This window comes from Molothrus ater, chromosome 5, assembly GCF_012460135.2.
Source record: "Molothrus ater isolate BHLD 08-10-18 breed brown headed cowbird chromosome 5, BPBGC_Mater_1.1, whole genome shotgun sequence".
Lineage (NCBI taxonomy): Eukaryota > Metazoa > Chordata > Aves > Passeriformes > Icteridae > Molothrus > Molothrus ater.
The window spans coordinates 57,600,516-57,621,568 of record NC_050482.2 but is presented as its reverse complement, the minus strand read 5'-3'; the positions used below and the strand labels follow the sequence as shown (position 1 = coordinate 57,621,568).

At 41.1% G+C, this 21,053-nt stretch overlaps 1 protein-coding gene across 1 annotated transcript in view; it reads right to left on the bottom strand.

The window, feature by feature from the left end:
- ITPR2 (inositol 1,4,5-trisphosphate receptor type 2) overlaps positions 1–21,053 on the bottom strand; it is a 243,390-nt gene that overhangs the window by 146,541 nt on the left and 75,796 nt on the right. Inside the window, exons 21-25 of the mRNA XM_036405007.1 lie at positions 20,261–20,411; positions 5,697–5,890; positions 3,244–3,376; positions 2,265–2,322; positions 559–724 (exon numbers count right to left, since the gene is read on the bottom strand). Of these exons, the coding sequence (XP_036260900.1) occupies positions 559–724; positions 2,265–2,322; positions 3,244–3,376; positions 5,697–5,890; positions 20,261–20,411 (702 nt within the window). The remainder of the gene's footprint in view (positions 1–558; positions 725–2,264; positions 2,323–3,243; positions 3,377–5,696; positions 5,891–20,260; positions 20,412–21,053) is intronic.

Sequence of the window (21,053 nt, the reverse complement as noted above, 5' to 3'; positions counted from 1 at the left end):
GTCCTGCAGCCCCATGACATCAGATCTCCCTGTCCTAATCCACGGACACATGGAGCCTGCACATGCACTGCTACCAGAGGGACAGAATAAAAGCTGAAAACAGGCTTGGCTCTGTCTCTGCCTTCCTGCTATTTGGGCATGGCTGCATCAGGCAGGGGAGCCCCGTGCAAAGACACCTGAATTGGAATTAGTAGCACCAGGTGAATAACAAAATAACAATGCCCAGCCTAAGTGGCCCTGAAGACAAAGAAGTCTCACTGCTGACACGGGGACACTGCCTGCCAAACATGAGGCACTGGCTCTGTCCCTGAGGGATCCCTGTGAGAGGCTCACCACGGACCTACGCTTTCCCTAATGGATGCAGTGCCAGAAATAACAATTTCTGGGGGGCACAGAACTATAACATATAGCAGCACATATGGCCAAAGAAGTCTGCTGATACTTGACCTCTGAGGAAATAACACTGTCATGCAACAAACACCAATTTAAGTAGCAGAACAGCCTTTGGGAAGGCTCTCTGCATTCAGTTTCCTGGGATAACACTCAGCCCATCCATACCTGTTTGAATGCTTGCAGAACTTCTGCTCTCTGGCTGAAGTGCTTGAAGAGCAGGTGCAGAGCCCCTGAGAGCAATGGGGGGTAGTCGTGCATGATCAGGTGAATGAGGACCCGTAAAAAAGTTCTGCCCCCTTCATCATCAAGCTGAACTGCATTCTTCTCCTTTCTGCAACAGAAATGGGGAGAAAGGACCAAATAAAGTAAAATAAATAAGAAAAAATAAAAGTTCTTGAGATAAATATGCTTCTATACACAATCTTCACTCAACAGAGCTCTTAAAATCAAATTAAATATGCCGCAGGAGGGAAATTATAAATATGACTTTAACATATTTTACAAGAACTTCTCTCCTACAGTTATTGCAACAATCTTACAGCATAATGGACATCATGGAGCAGAAGTATCTACTAAATGTGTCAAACATTGTGATTAAAATCTGTATTGTAAAAGCATTCATTTATGTCATGGTTAAGTTGAGCCAGGTTCATCCCCATTCCTAATTAAATGAAGTAAACTGCATTTCCTCAGAGATTAATTTGACCCTTTCCTTTTCACTCCTTCCCTTTTCAGCTGCTATTAAATGCTATTAAAATTTCATTTAAGAAAAAATAAGATCAAAAATAGCAAGAATTGCCAAAAGCATCATATTTCTGGAATCATATTCATAATGTGGAACGGCAGAAAGCAGATTTACACTTAACATATCAAAGCAGAAATAATGTTTCCAAGAAACCATTCGGTCTCTCTGTTCATTTTAAAGATGCAGATGCCAAGGGCTGTGTGTTGTTTTACATTATGGGAGTTCAGGAGAGGCCTGGAGGCATTGCTTGTGCTGGTAAAGATTGAGAATGCATGAGGGACTGAGAGAGGAAAGATCACAGTGCCCACATTGCAGATCCTTCTCCTTAGCTCCAAGAAAACCTTTAAAGTCTACGGCCTTGTCTAAATGGAATTAATTTTTACTAGTATAATTATAATTATACCCGTAAAATTAAACCAATATAGTGATAATGGTAATAACTCTCCAGTATGACTGTTTTCCATGGGTTACTTTTTTCTGTTCACAGCATAGCTGAAATCCCTTCCAAAACCCTGCAAGCATAAATTGTAATCTACAGGCCTCTGGTGGACCAGGAGATCATGGCAAGTGGTCCACTCCTGATCTGAGGAGGCACAGGAGAGATTACTGCTGGCACAATGTTTCCAAGGACTTTGAACACCAAGTGCAATGACAAAGGTCATGCAATCTGTAAGAAACCCTGAGGGCCAACAGCAAGCTGCTGATCCAGGAAATTTGGGGCTGCAGCCATAAGACACACCAGAAAAAGAATGGCTTTTCAGCACCCATGTAAGGCATTATAAGATAAATAGAAAATTAATGTGGTTCAGCCCAACACACCTATACACCATTCCCCAGCTGCCTTTGGGAACACAACAAAAACTTTCTACAAACTCTCTTACAACTAAGAGGGTGCTCATAGCCAATCCCACAGCCATCCAGGCCAGCTGGGCTGTTTGCTTGATTGAAATCCAGGTCTTTCCTGGCACGTTTCTGTTCAAGTATGGCTTATGCAATTAACAAGCAGGCAAAGGAAGAGAAAGGGCTATAAAAATAAGCACAGAATAAACAGAGATTGGCCATGAGAAATATTGACATGAACAAAAAGATATATAAATATACAGAGAGGTAAAACTTCAGAATGTACCTGCCAGCAAACATGGTTTCAGCCTGAGCTGCAATTTCATCTATGTCAGGAACAATTGCTAGGAAAAAAATCAGAAGAAAAATTTGAATTAAAAAAAATAAAGAAAAGAAAAAAACAAAGAAAGCCAATGCTCATCATTTAATCTGCACAGCAAAATGAAGTTCTGTTCCTCTTTAAAGCAGATGGTATCAAGTAAAGGTCTAACTAGTCATTCCCCAACTACGCAAAATTTGCTTTCTGCAAGAGTAGCAGAGAACAAACAGGATATGGGGCAGAGGTAAATTGTGTATTACTGTTCCTGAGGAAGAGAACTGTAGTGATGAACCAAAGCCACAGGGTGCTAGGAACTGTACTAGTCACCAGCAGTGACCTATAAATGATACAGATAGTCAAACTTTTACATTTTTTCTTACATTTTCTTCTTTTTTCTTGAGCCAACCCCAGCAAAGCATACACATGAACTTTAGAATATTTACCATAAATCCAGTTATTTGCCACACCATCATTTTGCTTTAGAATGGCTTTAATATAACTTATTACTTAAGACTTCAGCAGCCCTGTATTATACATATGCCCGCCTCCAACTAGAGCAATTCTCCCCTACCTGCAGGTATTCACACAGACCTTTTAGGCACTTGTGTGTGCAAGGGAGGGCTTCCTGGAAAGCCAAATGATTCCCATGTCATGTTCATCTCACTTAAACCTGTCCTCATCCACCCCCAAACACTATCCATTTACCACCATGCAGTGTTTTGGGAAGAGCACAGATAAAAGAACAAAATATGACAGTGGGGGAAAAGGAATCACTTTTTTGTTAGAGGAGGAGGACAGACCAGTAAAAAAAAAATTGTGGAATTCCTTAAAATTTTTAATTTTTCACAAGTTTTTCCACTTGCAGTAGCCTGTGTCTTTCTGCTGCAGTTGAGCTCAGTGTTTGCAGTTGCCCACCCAGAATTGAAAGAAAATTTGTAAGGTTTACCTGAAGCAGTCCCTGGTGTGTCAGGTGGGGATGATGTAGAGCAGTCAACATTTTCAGCGTTTTCCCCAAACTCTCTCTTATAGATAGACAGCATGTAGGATATTCTGTAGTCCAGTCTAACACTGAGAATAAACTACAAGAAAAAAAAAAGTGAACTAAATTAATTTAAGTTTACTGTGAAAAAACAATCCAATACATTCACCAGCTTTCTGTGATTTCTTTCCCCTGCCCATCCTGAGACACGTTGAACTCTGCCCTATGGATTGCTTGAGTACCACTGGGTGTGTGCAGGGGCTCCAACATACTGTCTTGTGCTCACTGCCTGCAAGCCAGATCAGAACCTTCAAACCCACACTGACATCAACTATTTCATATTTCAGCTGGACTTCCAATGCCCCACAGAGAGGAATAGAGAGCAAGCACAACAGGCTCAAGGCTCACCTTCTCAGATATCTGAAAAATCCCTTTTTGCTCCTCAGCTGTGAAACTGGAAACTTATACAGGAAAAATCCTAATTCAGACCTGGAAATGCTGCTTTTATATTGGAATAGTGAGGAAAATAACTAGGCTGGAAGCATTAGCATCAAATTAAGGGCTGACACTTATACACATGGATGCTTCTTGCCCACAGGAAATGCAAGCATGTAATCAAACACCTCTAAGATTATTTAACATATTTTACAATCAGTGGGGATGAAAGATATATGCTGAGTTTCCAAGGCTGAGGTGACAGGTGATTTGAAAGGTGAGTTAGTAAATGGTGCCAACCTGTTTCTTTGATCTACAGCTAAAGTCAAATATGCTTCCCAGACCCACTGTAATGGGATTTCTCTATTTTGGTCCCATTATTAAGTTGCCCCAGAATTGTACAGGCAAGATTTTTAAAAATAAAAATTTCCCAAGTCCATGCATAGTCAACTAAGTCTATCAGACCATCTGTTTAATTCTGGCTGAGGGCAGAATAGAAATCATAAGTTAAACAGTCTTTACTTAAAGCAACAGGAAGATATGTTGAGAATTAAATTTCTACAAACTGAAATATTTCTGAGAATGGAACAGCTTCAATCACCATTGTATTTGCTTTGCATGTTAGTAAAATAAATCTAAAATATTCTTACTCACCGTTGAGGCTAATAACACAGTAATGAAAGGTAACATGATTGAAATTATTCCTTCCTCATTGCATTTTAAATGAAACTGAATTATTTTATATTTCTTGTGGGCTAGGATCATATATACGCATATATATATGCATATATATATGCACATTTACTGGGATTCACCCAGCATATGACAACTCACTTATCTGAAGTAATTTGACCATGTGACCAATCCTTAACTACCAAACCACAGATTAAGTAAGAAATTAGGATTAAGTACTCTTCAATCCTGATGGGTCTTGCAATGAATGTGCTGTGAAAAAGGAAAGGATGAGACAACATGTGATTCTCTCAGGGAATGCACAGGACAAGGTCCTGGAACCATCCTCCTAGGCATCCACCAGTAAAGCAGGACAGCGTGGAGAGAAATTCAGTCGTACAAACAAGGAAATGAAAAGCAATACACGTGATTTGTGTTATTTAGGTCATATAATTTTGTAACACTCTGTCTTTCACTGTAAGTTTTAAAGTAAAGGAGGCCTAGAACCAAAGAATGCAGTATTGAGTATATTCTAACAATTGATAGCCTTTCAGATGACAAGTAATTAGAGTCATCTAAATAATTTATGAGCAGTCAGAACAAATGGAATCCTTCAAAAGTGACATTGGTACCAACAAATCCAGAGAATTTATAGAAAACACCAAAACATTCCTTCAGGGCCCAAGCACTGCAGAAATCAGATTCAGTACACAGAGCAAGCGTGTGCCACTTCACTTATTAACAGCACCAAGTGAAAACTGCCTCTCAGGAGGCAGGCTGGTGTCACCCAGATTGTCACATCAGCTGGGAGAAAATCACAGCAGCCCACAGACTCTTCTCAGCCCAACAGCAGAAATCTGAAATGCATTAATTGCACCAAAAGTGTGCAGCCTCCCACAGCTTCAGTGGGGCCAGGGCCAAATTCTGCCCTTTATCCAACTACTGCAACAGAGGGGTCAAATGCTTAAATCAAGCAACCACCCCAGTGTTAAGTGTGTGAAAGAAACTGGAAACAGACACACGGTGTTCAGGAAACATTAGGGAGGCAGATTAGAGGACAAGTTGTCTTTGCACAGTTACAGTGAGAAAGTTTCTGCAGCATCTTGTTCCTTCAAAAGTGAAACTGGTACAACAGGGTGAGGACCACAACTCTGCAATTGTTCACACAGAGGACTATCCTTCCTCATATCAAGGAGGTATTTCTACAATAAACAGTGCAGTGAATAGTAAGAATGGGGGAAACACAACTGGCCACTGTGTGAGTAAAGAACTGTGAAATAGCTGCTGTGTAATATACCACCCCTCATTATTACCTGCAAAATCTCAATGATTTTCAATTTGGTGTCCATTACAATCACATCTTCACTGTCTGCAGTGCTGGCTTGCTTGCTTGGGTGAATGCTTGGCTGTATGTCAGGGGTACTGATGGGAAACACAGACCCTCTGCTCAGCACCATTTGGGTCATCATCTCTCCTACTCCATGGATGGTCCTCATGACGTTGTTCCCTGTGCATTAAACAAAAAAACACATTTCCTAGGACTAAAGCATGTTTACAATGCTGTATATTACATTTACATCCATGTTGTCAAACCCCTTTCCAGTCTCAAATGGCATTTTGAAAAAGAAGCCCTCAGCTCCTGAGCTCATTCAAATTACCCAATTAGGCAAAAATTTTCTATGCTGATTTTTCCAAGATATCATTTCTTACAGGTTAACAGATGGTAAACATGCCAAAATATTTCCAGAGTCTGTAAACATGCTCAACAAATGATAAAAAGTAGAACTAAAGAAATCTCACCCATTCCTTTGCCTGAAGGTGCATTATCCACATCCAAGACAATTTCTTAAAGAGGTTTAACTTGTTTTTAAGAATATTTGCAAACTGAGTGTTGTATATCCAGTATTATAGAACATCCCTAGGCAAGCAATTCCAGTACTTGACTATGCTTATCATTACAAAACTTTTATTGGTATTTTATTAATACCATCTATTGCTGCAATTTGGAGACACATGGGAAGAGTTTTAGATGTCATATTGAAGGAGAGTAAAGAGATGAGGTTGTGCCAGTCTGATCAATCTCTTTGTGTGGTTCAAATGACAGGGCACAACCCAAACCCAACTGACACAACCAGCCAACCATCCCCCTTTAAAAAAAAAGTGCCAGGACAATGCCAGGCTTGAAGGCTGTCCTGAAGGTCAAGCTGGTATCTGTAATCACAGTGCCTTTTGTCAATTATTCATGAGGGAAAAAAATATTTTACACTTATGTGGTAAAACCTTTATCCAGGTTGCAATGGTACACTGCAAAATCTACTGAGAAATACCATCTGTTCCCACAGATTATACTGGTCTTTGTAGTGAATTTTGATGGGAAAAGCATCTCAGTGAATCAGTGGCTTCCTTGCAAAGGTGGGACAAGAAAGTGTGAGAATATTGTGCTACCTACCTACATGAATCAGTTTCCCTTCTTGCAAGACACAGATAGTGAGGAATGGAAGAAAGGAAGGGAATGACAGCATCTCTTCACAAGAAGAATGCCAGGACCTAGGTTACACTAAAGGCAAAGAAAAGACTGAAGGAAATGTAGCTTTGCTGAGAGAAGCCTGAATAATTCTTGTCTGTCCTTTAGTACACTTTAATCACCATGCCACAGCCAAGCTTTACTCACACTGAAGAAACCCTCTTCCCAGATAATCTGCTGTAAAAGTCAAAGCTGGATTTTATTTTGTTGGCAAAATCCTCCTATTACTCCCTTCTTTCTTCAATCCATATACAACTACAATGTGTATGGAAAGAGAATGCCTTTAGCCTGACTTTAAAAGGGAAACACACAAAGAAGGTGCTTTTTCAAAGTGAATGAGGCAGATTTGTGTCAGGTTTGAGGTCCCATTCAGCATCTGGTTTGGTGTGCAATCACTCTGAATCAGTCTTTTAAAAATAATACTTCAAGTCTCTACAAAAGGAGGTGGGAGGGGGAGGGGAAATGTACTTCTGATTTTGCATGTTGTAAGGGGAAAAAAATCTAGAAGTCAAACTAAAGGCTGGATCCTCACATTAGGTTGGCACAGAAAGTTCTAACTGCTTACACAGGCATAAAGCAAATAAATCCATCACAAATAGTCTCCATGACATAAAATGAAAATGGTGTGTTTTCCTTTCAAATCAAGTAAAACAGTGTGGGCATAACATGGGATGAATATCTCTCTCCCACTCCCCAACTCCTTTCTCCCAATGTGCTAAACAAGTATTTGTATTGACCACCACCCAGTGCACCTGTGCAAAGCTACAGTAACTACATGAAGGACCTTCAACCCTAAAGTACCTTCAGTTAAACCAACATTTTGTATCTTCTTCATCTTCAAACCATGAAAAAAATGAAATTCATTTCGTTCTGTCCTTAATGCTGACACATAAGCCCACAAGACCTGCAGCTTGGGTAGCTGCATCATGGCCTGCAACACCCCAGGCATACATCTCAGTTAAGAAATTATCATCTCTCAAAACATTGATTCAAAATCTCTTTTGCTCAGTTGGGCAGAGGGAAATATAAATAGAGGGCATTTGGAAAGCTCAGAAATTCTTTAAAAACAAACTTCAGTCAATGGGGTTAATGATAATGAAACCACTTAGGTCTAAGACAAGTCCAGAAGATATTCTTCTCAAAAACAAGACACAACTGCAGTTTGTCTAAAATAAGGAAGAAAAATTCCACTTCATCTTGAAAAGTTCCTGCTCACCCTTCAAGACTGAAATCTACTGGGTGTAAAGCTAATGAAAAAGTTAGTGTCTTTTGGACAAGACATCAAACAACATCTTGGGTGCACCTCAGTTCTTGGAGAAAGAAAGCTGGGATTTTGCCCAGACCATATCTTGCTTATTTCTCAGCCATTACTGGGGTGCTGCAGAGGCATGGCAGGGAATGGGATTCAACTCCTTCAGTGAAAAAGGAATTAGTCACTGTCTCTGCATTTCAGGACAACCTCCATAAATGAGTAGGTCACTTTTTCCACCTCTAGGAAGGACAGTGAGAGGCCTGCAATAGCAAAGACTCTGAGGCACTCAGCTAATGTGATACTGGAGCCCAGAAAAACATCTAGGAAATAAAAATAAATTAGGTGATTGCTGTCCCTTCCTCTTAGCCACAGAACACCAGTGCCCAAAGGTGGCACAAACCAGTGAGAGGCAGCTATGAAGCTGCTTCCCAATAGCATCAGTAACAAGGATAAACGCTCTGTCCACAGCTTTCCTTCACTATTGACCTTAATGCAAGTGATCTCAAAAGACAGAGGTGGGAAAGTGAAGGAGGATTAAGGAGGTATTTATTATCCCTGCCATTTCAAACAGCATTTCATTAATGCATAGGAAAGGATTTTAGTAAGAGAAAAGTCTACTTAGTCCAGTTCAGTATTTACAGCTGAAATGGGCAGTGATTCAATACTGCATTATTTCTGTCAATAACAGCAGGGAGACAAGGTGTCATCTTGGAAAACTTTTTAACCAACTGCCTGATGCTGACTATAATTTTCAGTTAATTCAGAGCAGGTTGAAGAGAACATTCCCAGAGTTAAAATGCTGCAGCAACTGGAGCAATTCAGCATTTCATTTCAGGAAAAGTATCACAACAACTATGTTTTGCAGGGTGCTGATGAAATGCAACCCTCTCCAAGGAGCAGATAGCAGTCAAGCAGCACATTCATGGATGGCAGTGAAGCAGCTGATGTGTCTCAACTGAGAGGAGTTGCTCTGCTTTGTGAAAGAAACCAGGGAGATCTTCCATGTACATAAGGAGTGGGGAGCAGCTTCTCTTCCAAAAGATCCCCCTGTAATTATCACTGGTGATACTCAGTGTTGCCTGTCCAGCCTTGGAAGCCTGGACTATGTTAAGCATGGATTAAATCTGTCAGTCACAAGCACAAGGGGCCAGCAGCAGTCTTGCTTGAAGGTGGTTATCCCAGCAGGGAAGGGTGTGCTTCCCTGAGGTAAGGCATGCAGGAAGGTTACTGCAGCTTAAAAAGGGACTGGCTCTCTGTCAGCTAAGCTTGCAACAATGCAAGACAAAATACATTGGCTCAATAAAAGAGATTTAAGTTCTTAGTACATGTGCACACAATGACTAAAATAAGGGAGCTCTGATCTTAGTCACATCTCCAAAGTGCTTCCTGAATACCAATGACCAAGGAAAAATTAACTTACTGCCTCAGCTAGTTAACTGAGATAAATCAGGAGAGAGAGCAAGTAGATGTGAACCCTGATTACTCTTATGTGCACTTTGCTAGAGATAAGTGAAGAGAAGCTGAGCTGTGCCTCCATATGGTACTGCCACCCTTAACCTGCTGACCTCATCTCTGGCTGTTTTCTTTGGGGTCAAGGTACTAACATTTATATATGGCTGTGAAGCGTGGCAGGGAGAGAACAGTCCTTGCAATGTTGTGAGGTGCTAATGTGTGCAACCAACCACTTCTCTCAGCAGCAAACTGCGGCACAAGCACTCAGAGCCGTGACTGACCAACAGAGGGAAAGAACACAAGGAAATCTCCTTGAATCTTTTTCCATTTTTCCCTTCTTCTCTGTTCCCCCTTCTGCCAAGACAAGTCAGATGCCAAAAGCCTTCCATAAGCAGTGGACCCATTAGAAATGTCTCCTATTTAATGTACAGTCTCAACAAGATTAGTCGATGGAAGAGTGAATGCACTATGCACAAGTGGTAATTTAAAGGAGCTGCAGATTGACAGACACTGAAGGAAGAGGAAAGAAGAGAATGCTTGTCATGTTTTGAATAGACAACTGTGCATCTCCTTTTCATTACTTTTTATTACAGTGATCACAACTTCCTAATGAGTATCAGTTTCTGTCACAAAACTGTAGCACATAATCTCATACAATTTGGCACGATTGACAACACAGCGGCCTCTCTGAGAAGAAAGGCTTTTCAGAGGAGTCAATTATGGGAAAAAAATAACAACCACCCAAGTAATCGAAACAGTGGATAATTTGACACTTCATTTTCTACATAAACATATTTTCTTGATAAGTCACTTACTGGTTGCAAAAATTCTAAAAGCAGAATATAAAAGTGAACAACAATCTGCTATGCAATACAGTATGGATGATAAGTGACAAAATACCATATTCACTAAGAAAAACAACTGCTGGAGGCAGCTGGCAATTCGTGCCTTTGCTTCCAATTGTTCCCAGCCCATTGCTATGGAGCATCTTCAGTTTGCTCTCCAGGATCCACAGAATTTTGGATATTTCACACACAGTGCAGAGAGCTGTGCAGAACCTGAGGGTGAACAGTCAGTGGAAGCCTCAAAGGCTGGCAGATCCCCTTAGAGCCAGAGTCTTCTGAGTCCCCAGAGTCCTCTGCTCCACAGAAATCTCCAAGATGCCAGGGAACCAACGTGCAGCCTTGTTTATTTAAAAATTACCTATAGGCACCTGATCTGGTCCCTAGTTGCCATGGGGGGAAGGAGTCTGCTCTTATTATCATTGTTGTTCAGTCTCCCTCAGAAGAAAGAAAAATGAAAGATGGATTCCTAGGGCTCAGTTTTGAAAACTGCCCAGCTATTTTTAGCTTGAACAGTTTCCCACAGTGCTCATCTCCCAACACAGAAATTTTAAAAGTGCCCATATTTTCAAAAGGATTTTAACACCCAGCAGCTTTCATTAGGGACTGGACCAGTTGGATGCTCAATGCTTCCAATAAATAAGTACCTAATAAATAAGTACCTAAAAGGGAGCTGCCACATGGAATCACAGACTGGTTTGGGTTAGAAGGAACCTTAAAGACCACCCAGTTCCAAGCCCTTTGCCATGGGCAGGGACACCTGCCACCAGGCTTCTCAGAGCCCCATCCAGCTTTGCCTTAGAAAATTCCAGGGATGAGGCAGCCACGGCTTCTCTGGGCAACCTGTGCCAGGGCCTCACCACTCTCACAGGGAACAATTCTTCCTCATATCCCATCTCAACCTCCTCTCTGTCAGTGTGAAGCCATTGTCCTTGTCCTGTCTCTTCATGCCCTTGGAGTAAATAGTCTCTCTCCATCTTTCTTGTAGGTTCCCTTTAGGTACTGAAAGGTCTGATCAGATCTTCAAGAGATCTGTTAATGACTAGAAAAGACAAATGTATATGCATCCACTATCCCAGCAACCTTCATTAACCTGTCCATAAAAATCAAACATATTATTCAATCTTGCTTATAGAAAAAAGAGGAGGGAGGGCGAAGCAATAAAGGGCTTTACAAAAATATGACAATTCTCACATGGTCTATGCAGTTATTAAGTCATAGCAACAACTCTCTGATGTCATCAAACCTAAGCATGCTTTTGATTAGGACACTGACACTTCAGTCAAAACCAGCACACAGGACCTTATCTCAACCCATGTAGCAGTGCAGGTGCATTCAACCAGGTTTTGAGACAGTATTCACAACAGCCAAAACTCCAAATATCCTTGGCTTTGGGGATTTCAGTGATATTTACACTATTGCTCCACCAAAAGCTTCCCAAAGAAAGCTTTCATGTCATCTTAAGGCACATAACACGTCCAGTCCTCGGGGATCCTCCATCAGGGAACCACGTGTGCAGCAATGTCTAAATACCAAGGGCAAGATTGAGAATCCAATGGCAGCTTTAGCTCTACATTTGTTTGCTGATTTGGCTGCATTCCTTCATGCAATTTAATTTTTCTGCATGAAAAGTTACAGCCATTTTAAGAACATATAATAACAACACTTCACTACCTAAAGGAACACATTTTATTTCAAACTCTTTAGAGCTGTATATTATTTGCCAGAAGCATTAAAGCCTTACAGCTCTGCTTGTGAAAGAGGTATTAATTTTTACAGGTTTTCTACAGAATTTGTTCATAAAGACTTCAGAACCTACCATAAACAGGCCAAGAATCACACTTTATGTCTTCATTAAACCATTTTTCATTGCTCTATAACTAGCTGACCTCAGGTAAGGCTTACAGAAAACCTAATGCCTGGCATTAAGGACACATGGCGAGGTATCACTTCCATATTTTATAGTCCTCACAAGTAATGAGGCAAAACAAAGGAAAAAACTTACCTATGTGCCATGGATGTACATTTGCTCCCCAGCCCCTGAGTGAATCTGGCCACTCCAGCCTCCACCACAACATAACCATAAACCTTCCTTTTTTATATACAAACTCTCAGCTGCCCAGCCATGGTGAAACTCCATCAAACTTCACCTTGTCCTGACATTCTGCAGGTTCTGGGCTTTTTTCCTACCCCCAAAACCACTGAGCTGTGTCAAGCATGGCTTTCATGCCACGGACATTAGTCCAAGGAAAAAAATACATACATCAGCATGCTGGCCTTGAGGGTAAAAAGCACCATGGGAATCAAGCCTCCTAGCTGAGTTACATCTGTAAGACAAATATTGATTCCTAGAAGAGCAATGGTCTCTGGAATCCCATTAATGCACGGGTCTTATAATGAGGGAAAGAGTAAGGAGGAAAGAGAAATGGTTCATGCCACAGAATTAAGCTCTCAGTCTGACCTCCCCTTTGGTCTGGCAATTCTCTGCACTGAACAGCAGTTTCTTCTCTGTAGCTATCTGTGACTAACACAGTTAACTCTCATTTTTCCTCTTAGAACCTTTCTTTTCTTGTAAACTGCTGGTATAAATTATTGCTCCAGCCTGCCAGGCAGCCACTGCCTCATCAGCCCTGCTAATCAAAGTATGCCTCAAAGAAGATACTGCAAATTGTTAACTAGACAAAAGTGCAGGTAACAGATGCAGATGCAGGGCTGAGAAACAGTAGAGTAATTTTGAATAGTCTTGGATGAAATCTGGTCCTTGGAGACAGAGAACCCATAGGGACTACAGAAAAGGCAGGTGCAGCCTTGTTGTCAACCCTCAATGGCCTCACTGGTGCTTCCAGACACTGTGTACCTCTACTTGCAGCCAAAAAGGCTGGAAGAAAACGTGACCTAACTGGAGCCGGAGCTGAGGAGGCTCCTGGGCTGTGTAACAGCAACAGAAGTCTGGACAAGAGTCCCCTGACACACAGAATCATAAGCATTCCTCTGCAGAGAGAGGCAGCAGACCTCACCAGCACTGAAGACTCCAGGAGAAGGCAAGGTCCCCCCATCCTGCTCCCTGGCAGGATGGAATCTTGTGTCCCTTCCAGCTGCAGGAGGAACACACCACCAAGATACAGGTCCAGGCACAACATGAAGCAGCTGGGATATCTGAACAACAGTTTGAACAAGTAAAAAGAGGCATCTTCCTTAGGCAGTTGTAGGCAACACATTTAACGTGAGAATCACAGAGGTGGGAGCAATTTAAGCTTATTACAGGCAGTTTTTAAAATTTATTTTTCAAAAAGACTGAGCAAAGTAAAACAAAAGACTCCCACTGATATTAGTGGACACTGGCTCAGAAAAATTGTAGAGCTCCTGAGGGACAGATAACTCTGCAGATAACCCAGATTTGTACCACTGAGGGCTTTTTCAGCTGGTGCCCAGGACTGTGAACTGCATCCCAAGACATATGCAGCTCAAATTCAGGGATGTGTTTCCTGGCATGTCATTATTCTCATTCCCAAACAACAGTAACTAAACAGCACTGAGCTGCATGGCAAATGTGTGGCTTACCTGCTGCTACTACCATGTTGCTTCCTCTTTCAGACCTGACATATGCTGTAGGTGCATGGTTTGACTAAAATCAGCTATTTGAAAGAGCAAATAACACCTAGAGAAAGATGTGCATTTTAATTCACAGAGAATAAATTAGCAGTATTGGACAAGACAGATTGGCTCCTTACTCTGGAATGATACAGCAGGGTGCACTTACTAGGAAAGCAATGACTTTACCTTTTAATTAAAACTGCAAGAGATTATAATGTTCTTGAAAGGTGCCAAAATGACAGCAGTACTAAATGAAATCCTCATTTTCTCCTTAAAAAAAAAGATATCACTTTAGGATAGAGGTAGTATATTTTGTACACCCCACATATTGTTTTTAATCTAAAGGGGAAAAAAAAGAAACAGAAAACAGCTTCAAATATGCACAAAAATAATTCAAAGTTAAGACACACTGACTAAAACAAAAAAAGAAGATGGCTGCAAGATTTTCAAGTCAGTTCATTTTTAGGGTGCAATCTAGATAAGAACCATTTCCAAAAATATACATCCTTACTTTTTACAGGATCTTGTCTCATAAATGTTTCTTAGCCAGCTTACTTCAATCTGTCTTCATCAAATAAGGTCACCCATGAAACTACATATACATTAAATTTAATTCTGGTTCAAGTAACTGACAGTGGCATTAAAATTAAGTATTTTGAAAGAAGTAACAAACATTTACAATAATGTAAGGATCAGCAGGACAAGGGAGAATGGCTTCACACTGGCAAGAGTAGGTTTAGGTTGGATATCCAGAAGAAATTGTGCCTTGTGAGGGTGGTGAGGCCCTGGCAAAGGCTGCCAAGAGAAGCTGTGGCTGCCCCATCCCTGGCAGTGTCCAAGGCCGGGCTGGATGGGACTCTGAGCAAGCTGGGATAGTGGAAGGTGTCCCTGTCCATGGCAGGGAGTTTGAATGAGATAAGTCAAGGTCCCTTCCAACTCAAGCCATGCTATGATTCTGTGATTTTAGAATCTTTGCCAAACCAAGACAGAGAAACCCAAGGAAACATCAAGGACTACCTCAGCCACTAAGGTGACTCCAATTTTAAGCAAAGTAGGGAAAAGGACTTCTTAATGTAAAAGGTTAATTAAGTCTTCATGTAACTTCCACTAAACCTAAAAATACATTCCATTTTACAGATTTGCCTCAACAGTTCAACACTTGTCATATATAATTCCTCACTTAACAAGTAGTTTTACTGAAGTAAGTGGGTGTACTTAAGAAATAAATATTAAACAGGGAAGAAGACTCAAGTCTGCTGGTTGAAAATTTGGTTCTTTCAGTTCTGAGGTAAAGCCTCCAGGAAAGCCTTCCACAGCCAAGACTCACCACATTCTCCCACCCATCATCAATATATTTCCCAAAATCCTGACTACAGTTTTCACAATGTGGACTGGTCAAACCAGTCAGGAATCCAGCTCACCACTTCCCAACAACTTCACATTACTAGAATCAGATGTTGGAGACTTTTGTTGCTACTGACCTGGAAAAAATAAATGGAAAGACAGCATAACCTACCTGTCCCAGATTTTCAGCACTGATTTCCCATAGAAATCAATACATTTTAAGAAAACTAAAATACAAAACCTATTATGTAAAATACATACATCCTGACAAAAATTTTCAACTTCTACAGAGATGCCACCTTCAATCTACTACAGCTGTAGAATAGAAATTACATGACTTATCCATTTGGGCAAACCCCTTTTCAAGTCATTTTTCTTAGAACCTGAAAATAACTATGATTCTGAATTGGCATAACTAATGACAAAATCTTATTGTTAAATATAGATTCACTATCAATCTATGCAAATTTATACTTAGATAGTGATGAAAATTAAAATATACAGAACCTAAGCTGGTATTCAGTAGCACTTTTTCTACAAAAGATTTACGGGATCATGCCCCTAATGCTTGATAAAACTTAAACATATTTGTTTATACCAATAAACTGTCAGTCTCAGGCATCATGACTGGCTTTCAGTGTTTGTCAAAACTGGAGTTATGAGCTACACGTCAAAGCCTTAAGCTCAAGGAATGAAATACATGTTCTTACTGAATTAAAGCTTATGCCTAGACATTTGTGATCCCTGACTGGAAGCTTTAAAAAAACCATTCAACCAATAAACAAACATAAAAAACCCAAACAAAGCCCCACAACTTCTATAAACTCCAAAATTTAAACTTCCATACATTGACAATATAGACACAAAAATCACAACAGAAACAATCATATCTTTTTGTTTGTTTGTTTGTTTAAAGAACATCAATGTAATGATTTTTGCAACTCAGGGAAGCTATTTTTTCTTCAGAAAGGAGCTAGGTTAGCCTGCACATCCCTAGAGTAATAATGTGTTGGAGGGACACCTACCTGCAATATTCTGCAAAGGTTTGGTATGACTGTTATAAGCATTGGACCGGCCAGAGAGGATGCTGCAGTCTGAAGTGATGTGAGAGAATGGAATCTGACCTCCTCTAAAGGCAAGAACTCACCTTCACACCTCTCTGACTGGAGAGAGAGGTCCCACCACCCTGACAAAGGGCAGGGAACAATCCATCTGTCTGTGTTTTATGGAAGTTATGAATAAGAAAACACTTGCTGGAAAAAATCAACAGACCATTCTGATTTTAGAAACTGCCATCACATTTTCCAAAATCTAAAAAAAAATGACTGAGGTAATTCCTACTTTCACCCTTTTTAATAACCTAAGAAACCAGTATCGTAAATTAAAAGAGACAATAAAAAGCCAGGACAGGTAACTAATAAAACAACAAACATGTTCTGAGCAACACAGTTTTATAAGAGAGAATATCTGTGTAAAAAGGGAAGGGAACCCTTGCATGTACAATCTCATAATTACTATAAAATGGAAACCCAATGTATACCTACAGCTTTGCATGGTGAAAAGTCCTTACTCTCAGAGTGAGAGGAGATCTAGAAAAAATTCCTAAGTCCAGTTTCTTACTTGCCTGTTCATTCCTCAGGATCCCTAGTGCGTCCTGGACAAGACAGATCCAGACTCCACAGGACCCAGGGAACACCTGTGCTTCTGGACTCACCCTTGGGATCATCTGCAGTCCAACACAAGCAGAGATCCAGAAGTTCCAGCCCAGCACCACCCCTCAGTGGTGCAATGTGCAACTAAAGCGATGGTTGATTCTTGAGTAGTTCTCCTTAATGAAAAGCATTCCCTTGTTTTGCTCTAGTTGTGATTTTCAGACATGAAATATGTGCTTTGAACATGAAGCTCCATGAGCTGGGTGCTCAAAGATAGTGAAAAGGAGTTATTAAACTGCTTCAACTTCATCCTTGTGAAACATGCATCTTTATAGCTCATGGGTAGGTAAGTTTGCACCTCCAGGGAAAGCAGGAGGAAAGGCTGATTGGACACAGCAGTTAAATATTCAGGATCATGCTGTCTCAAGTGCAAAGTGAATGCACACTTTATGTAGTTCATAATTTCTCAATCAGAAAAGAAAAGGGAGGTTGAAGAAAAGATCTGACCACCCAAAGGCATCCTTTTCTTTTACAAAGACTGTAGAAGGCCTCTCCAGAAAGTCTTACAGCTATTTCTACATAAAAACACATTGTCTCACCACAGCAAAGTTTCAATGCCTGTTTTTAAGTCTTGACAGCACAGCCAATATCTCCAGGCTCCTGTAAGATTGCAGACAGGACTGACAACAGTCTGCACCAGCAAAAAAACCTGTCCAAAGCTTTCTAGACATAGAGTTAGTAGAAAAAAGGGAAAAACCCCCACCAAAAAAACCAAACCAACCCACAGGTAATTAACAAGAGAACATCCATGGATTGTCACATCCTGACCTGAACTGGTCAGTGTTTGTGTCCTGGTTTAGAGCAAATTTGGGAGAGAATCCCCAAAGGGGCTCCAGTAGGAAAGCAAATTCAATCAGTCCCTCCCCCCAGCTGGTCTGGGAGAAAATACCTCCTTGGAGAAAAGTGGAAAAAAACTGTTTATTAAACAATAAAACCTAAACAATATTAAACAATAAAACCCCTTGCTGCTCCAAAAGAGATGACAGACTGAGAAAGTCCCCTCCCCGGGTTGCAGCTCAGCTCACTCAGTCTCTGATCAGTCCCTCCAGTGCTGGAAATGTCACGGGCCAGGCCCGGCCCGGCGGGCCACAGGTGCAGCTGCCGGTGCTCTGCTGGGTGTTCAGTCCAGAGCAGGTTTCAAGAGGTCCAAAGAAAAGGGAAAAAAACACAGTCCAGGAAACTTCTTTGCCTCAGCTAGCTAAACTAACTAAAGACAAAAAAGAACTCTGTCCCGCTGTCTGTCCATCTGCAGACAACACGGTCCAGGAGCAGGAATGTGGAGGAGTGAGAGCAGTGTCTGGAAAAAAAAAACTGTGCACTTCTTCTCTCCCCCCTTCACTCTCTGCAACAAGTCTTAAAGGTGCAAAACTTATTATTCAGCATAACAATGAGAATGAGACGACTGGGGATAAAAGCATCATATAGTCAACCCAGGACAGTTTGAAAGGTAAACATCAACTGAGACAGCTATAGCAGGAAAGAAATTTAAATAATCTGCACAAAGGCTGAAGGTAAGAAAAAAAATCACACCTTTGTTCTGTGCTCTTTTGCTGAAAGAACATGAGACAAAACCACGTTTCTGACAAAAAGTTCCCAAGAAGGCTCCAGTACGTGGTTGAGTACTACTAAAAAGGCTACTGAGCTTCCATTTGCAACATTCCTTCACTCATTTATTTCAAAGCAAATTCATTGATTTGCATGGAATTGCCAAGGAAATTCATATAACTGAGAGCAGGTCTGTTTGCACTTAATGGGTGTTTCCTTCCTCTCTTACAAAGCTTGAAAGGAAACCCTTCTGCAGAAATAAAAGGACTTCAGGACAAAACATGATTTTACGGGTAATAAATGTGAGTAAAAAAACACTAAACAAGATGTATAATCAGGATTAAAGGCTTGGGCAGAGTGAGAACTAAGCAGAAGAACCACATCTGCATGTCCCATGTTGCAAATATGCCAAGATTGTGTCTGGAGTCAAACTGTGTCCAGAGCCATTTAAGAAGAGACTCTGCAATGCAGTCTTTCAGGGACAAAAAAGGAAAACATAATTCCAAGTGTCTGGGCATACAGTCTTTTCTCTAGGGCTGAGGAGGGACTGCAGCCAGCTACAGCATGACTTGGTGTGCACTGCATTGCAGGAAAGACTTCCAGAGGGTGTCACTAAAGTCTGCTGGCAGCGATGGAGAGAAGATCAAGAGAACCAAGCATATGACTTCTTGGTTCAGAGATGACAATGACAGTCTACACCTCTCCAGAGTGTGTGAACCTCAAAGAAGAAGAGAGTTGTGAAGAACAGCACAATCCTGCAGGGCATCTGTGGGAGTGACTGAGCAAAATGATGATTAGAAAAACTCAAGGCTGGGAAAAGGCCTCCCAGAGAAAACACAAAATAATTGTTTCCAACAAGACAGCTCATCCATTTTGGTGCTGTGAGCCAGCTGGCTGGCAACACCAGCTACATATTAAAGCAGAATTTGCCATCAGTCAGTCTTCTGGACCCTCAGCCCACACCACTGCCACACCTCTTTTCCACTCACACAGGAAAACTAAATGCTACATTTCAGCACCTTCCTGGCATGCTCATTCTTCAACCCAGTTTTAAACCATGGTAGCAAAGGCAGTGGGACATACAGAATAGTCCTAGGGTTGTCAGAGAGGCTTTGTGGTCTGGGTTCAAAAAAGCATATTCTAAGCTGACAAACACAGGCAGAGGATGGCCTTCTCTGGACTTCTTTTGGGTACTTCTGCCATTGTGGGATCAGAACATCTCATTCTCCCTTTTAGTGAAGTGCTAAGAAGATTAACCATCAGCTGTGCCACAGATGAGCCACCATAATCCCTGTACCCAGGCAAATGCTGCTTGAACTCCCTTGGGATGTTCAGAGCAAGGGACATTGAAATTTAAAACCAAATCTGAAAGTTCCAAATAAGCAAAGGAGCAGCAACACCAATGCAGTACCCAAAAGTCATGAAGGATGCAGCTCTGTTCAAAAAAGTTAATTTTTAGCTGATCATCTTAATGCCCCCTGCAATGCATTCCTGTAGGTGGTCTGATGTGGGAATACAGAACCTTGAAAGAGTAATGAGATTTTCCATAAATTATTTCTAACTTAAAAAGCTAATTACCCACTGGAATAACAGTCTGTGCTGCTCATCTCACCTCCATCCTGAAACTTGCTCAGCCTTTCGAAGTATGATGAGATGGGAACTTGAACAATATCCAGAATTGCCAGCAGCGTCCGGGTCAGCCTGAGAAGCTCACTAAAACTATAAAAGCCAAAGTATATGAGGTTTCGAGCCAGATGTACCACCTAGGAGAAAAAGAAAATAAAAATGAAGGAAGTACTGACAGCCTTTGTGGTTTTCAATTGCATTTCACACAGCAGCTTGTGGATGCCATGGGACAGAGAGAGAGAAATGGCAAGTGTTTCTCACAGCGGCTTGTGAGAAGTTCTAGGGAGCTGAAAAGATGTGATAACTTGTTGACTATAAACAATTTGCAGGTGCTGTTTTTCTACTTTATTTTTCTGTTCCTCTCAAGTACAGTGCTTGAGAGAGATGTTTCTGTTAGCCAGCCAATAGAACAGAACCTATCGTACCACTCTATAAAAACCGCACGGTTCTTTGGAATAAAGCCTCCTTTGCCTTTGCGGCGATCCTGCTCTCGCCCGTTCCTGCCCTGACCCCGGCGCACGAGTGACAGCAGCTTCCACAGAAATTCAGATCTTGAGTGCATTCAGACCTAGCACAAGTCTTGCCACTGATTTTTGGACTAAGGCCAGTGACATTAAATGTTTGTCAGGATTAGACAAAGCAATTGATCAGTCAGGTTACAGCAGACAGCAAAACCAAGGTGAGATTTAGGAAGGCTTGAGAGGATAAAATTGCATCTGTTAAAATATATAAGATCAAGAAGAAAGACTCTGGGAAATTATTTAAAAAGGCAGCCGCTT